General features: G+C 42.7%; 1 protein-coding gene across 1 annotated transcript; it reads left to right on the top strand.

Annotated features, from left to right (window-relative positions):
* Positions 1-2,303: 2,303 nt before the first annotated feature.
* LOC136854850 (axoneme-associated protein mst101(1)-like) lies at positions 2,304-2,732 on the top strand. Its single transcript, XM_067131384.1, has one exon. The coding sequence runs from the start codon at positions 2,304-2,306 to the stop codon at positions 2,730-2,732; it is 429 nt and encodes a 142-aa protein (XP_066987485.1).
* Positions 2,733-2,995: the final 263 nt, after the last annotated feature.

Here is a 2,995-nt window from a genome sequence, read left to right as displayed (position 1 = left end):
CTCACAGACGTACACACATAAAATACATATACTCGGTGTGTATGGTGTATATATGGTCAGGCCTTATACTGCCAACGTCATTTTGATGGTAAGGGTTTGCCCTCTCTCTCTCTCTCTCTCTCTCTCTCTCTCTCTCTCTCTCTCTCTCTCTCTCTCTCTCTCTCATTAGTTATTAAAATAAATTTCAAAAGGAGTATCGTCTGCATATCGATACCAACATTACAGTGTTTGCGTGCATGTTTTGAGAGAACGGCTACGCTACGTGAAAAAGTTTCCTCGCGCGTATGTTGAACGTACTAATACTGCCATTAGCCCATTGCAAAGCTATTTGTGGCCCCTCTTATGCACATAACATCCCTCTCTGTCACACAGACCTTCCGTAATAGTGTGCTAATGACGTTGGGACCAGTCATTAGCAGCGTACTTGGGTATCATACCTTGTTTACTGATGATCACTGACATATGGCGCTCGGTTATCAACTACAGAGTAGGTTACGTTTCTTTTTTATCTTATCCTCTTCGTTATATGTATTTCTAGTTATCCTCTCCTTCTGTGACTTACACATTATCTGTATACTTCTTGTTTCTGTCCTTCTTTATATTCTTCCGCTCGCATTGTCATCATTTCTTATTTTATATATATTTACCTCTGCTTATGAAATTGGAGGTTTGTTTGGTTGTCTAACTGTCTGCCTTTTCACAAGCTTTCGTAAAAAACTCCCGGAAATTTTCTATGTAATATCGTAACTCAGTCGGTTTTGGACATAAGAAAAGTTTACTATATTCCGAGACTGATTTGAATCTCGTCTATCAAAATCTGGGGTTATTCAAACGCAGGCTTGAATTTTGATATTGCAAGAACAGCTTGTTACAGGTTTTTGACGATTGATTTGCATCTAAAACTGAATATAATGCGAACAGTACAAGGGCACTGAGGTAAATATGCAAATCTATGTTACCTATTGCAAAGCACACAGAAACCCGTATCTTCGTGAGGGAAGGTAAAAAAAAAGTAAAAAATGGGCAGAAGTTTCTTCAGCGCAATCGAGTGTTCTGTACAGCGTATAATCAAGGCCACCGAAAAGAGATCTATCTTTCGGTGGTCTCGGTATAATGCTGTATGAGCCGCGGCCCATGAAACTTTAACCACGGCCCGGTGATAGCCTAGCTTATGTCGTTGCCAGACGCACAATTATGGCTAACTTTAACTTTAAATATAATAAAAACTACTGAGGCTAGAGGGCTGTAATTTGTTATGTTTGATGACTGGAGGGTGGATGATCAACATATCAATTTGCAGCCCTCTAGCCTCAGTAGTTTGTAAGATCTAAGGGCGGACAGAAAAAATGCGGACGGACAGACAAAGCCGGCAAAAAACTTTTCTTTTACAGAAAACTAAAAGTAACCTTGTATATTGGTAAAACCGCAACACATCTCAGTGTTACTGGTGGAAAAACTGTTTTATAGTGCCTTACAAGGACATGGGTACCTGGGTGCTTTGAAATGCGTTTTATAACTAGAAATGTATCTCTGTATGCTTCTACATCTATATATTCAGTTTTAGGACGATGCGAATGAATGAAATGAATAACATCCTCCCAAAGCCCATTGTCGCAGAAAATAACACAATAACATATTAACGCTAATTATAACACGGATACCTCACACGAGCTATGCAACGCGTCCTCTCACTTACCGCAGACATAAAGATACAACTTGACCGTAGCAAATAATGAAGATATTTTACGTAATTCGCTGAATCCCCAACACTCGAGAAATATTATGGACATTGTTCATGTTTTGGGTCGCTTAATAACGGCGTTGTTGTTGTCTGTAGTTTGGGAGATAGTGCAAATGGCCCAGTTCATCAAGCGCCTTGCTTCAACCCTCTCAAGTGTTAATTGGGTGCTCCGTTACGGGTAGCAGCACTTTGCGTTGATAATGCAGCGACGAATGAAACGAGGACGGGAGGAGGAGAATTTGAGAAGAACAGGTAATGAAGATCAAGTTTATTCACTGATTTACGAAAATTCGGCTGCAAAGCGAAGTCCTGGGGCTCTTGCAGCCATGCAGTGGTTTAGACGGCGAAAAAAGGAAGTTGGGAGAGGGTGCGAAAAAATGAAGTTGGGAGAGGGTGCCAAAAAAGGAAGTTGGGAGAGGTGCCAAAAAGGAAGTTGGGAGAGGGTGCGCAAACAAGGAAGTTGGGAGAGGGTGCGCAAACAAGGAAGTTTGGAGAGGGTGCAAAAAAGGAAGTTTGGAGAGGGTGCAAAAAAATGAAGTTGGGAGTTGGGAGGGTGCAAAAAATGAAGTTGGGAGAGGGTGCAAAAAGGAAGTTGGGAGAGGGTGCGCAAAAAAGGAAGTTGGGAGAGGGTGCGCAAAAAAGGAAGTTTGGAGAGGGTGCGCAAAAAAGGAAGTTGGGAGAGGGTGCGCAAAAAAGGAAGTTGGGAGAGGGTGCGCAAAACAGGAAGTTGGGAGGGTGCGCAAAAAGGGTTGAGAGAAAAAAGGAAGTTGGGAGAGGGTGCAAAAAGGAAGTTGGGAGAGGGTGCGCAAAAAAGGAAGTTGGGAGAGGGTGCGCAAAAAAGGAAGTTGGGAGAGGGTGCACAACGAAACTGAAGAAAGGAAGTGGAATGCAGAAAAAGGGAAAGGCTCTGAAGCATATGAAGCTAGGGGCCGAGGGAACGCTGAAAACAACCTTGAGTAATGCTTACAGTGTATCACGTGAGGTGCATTAATAGCTCTTTTTTGGGTGAGTAGGTAGAGCTGCGGACTGTCACTCGATGGGCTGGAGTTCAATTCCCCGGCCGGCTGATGAAGAGTTAGAGGAATTTATTTCTGGTGATAGAAATTCATTTCTCGCTATAATGTGGTTCGGATTCCTCAATAAGCTGTAGGTCCCGTTGCCAAGTAACCAATTGGTTCTTAGCCACGTAAAATAAGGCTAATCCTTCGGGCCAGCCATAGGAGAAGCTGTTAATCAGCTCAGTGGTCTGGTAAA

The sequence above is a fragment of the Macrobrachium rosenbergii genome, chromosome 30 (assembly GCF_040412425.1).
Source record: "Macrobrachium rosenbergii isolate ZJJX-2024 chromosome 30, ASM4041242v1, whole genome shotgun sequence".
NCBI classification, from domain to species: domain Eukaryota; kingdom Metazoa; phylum Arthropoda; class Malacostraca; order Decapoda; family Palaemonidae; genus Macrobrachium; species Macrobrachium rosenbergii.
This window is presented reverse-complemented; position numbering and strand designations above follow the sequence as displayed.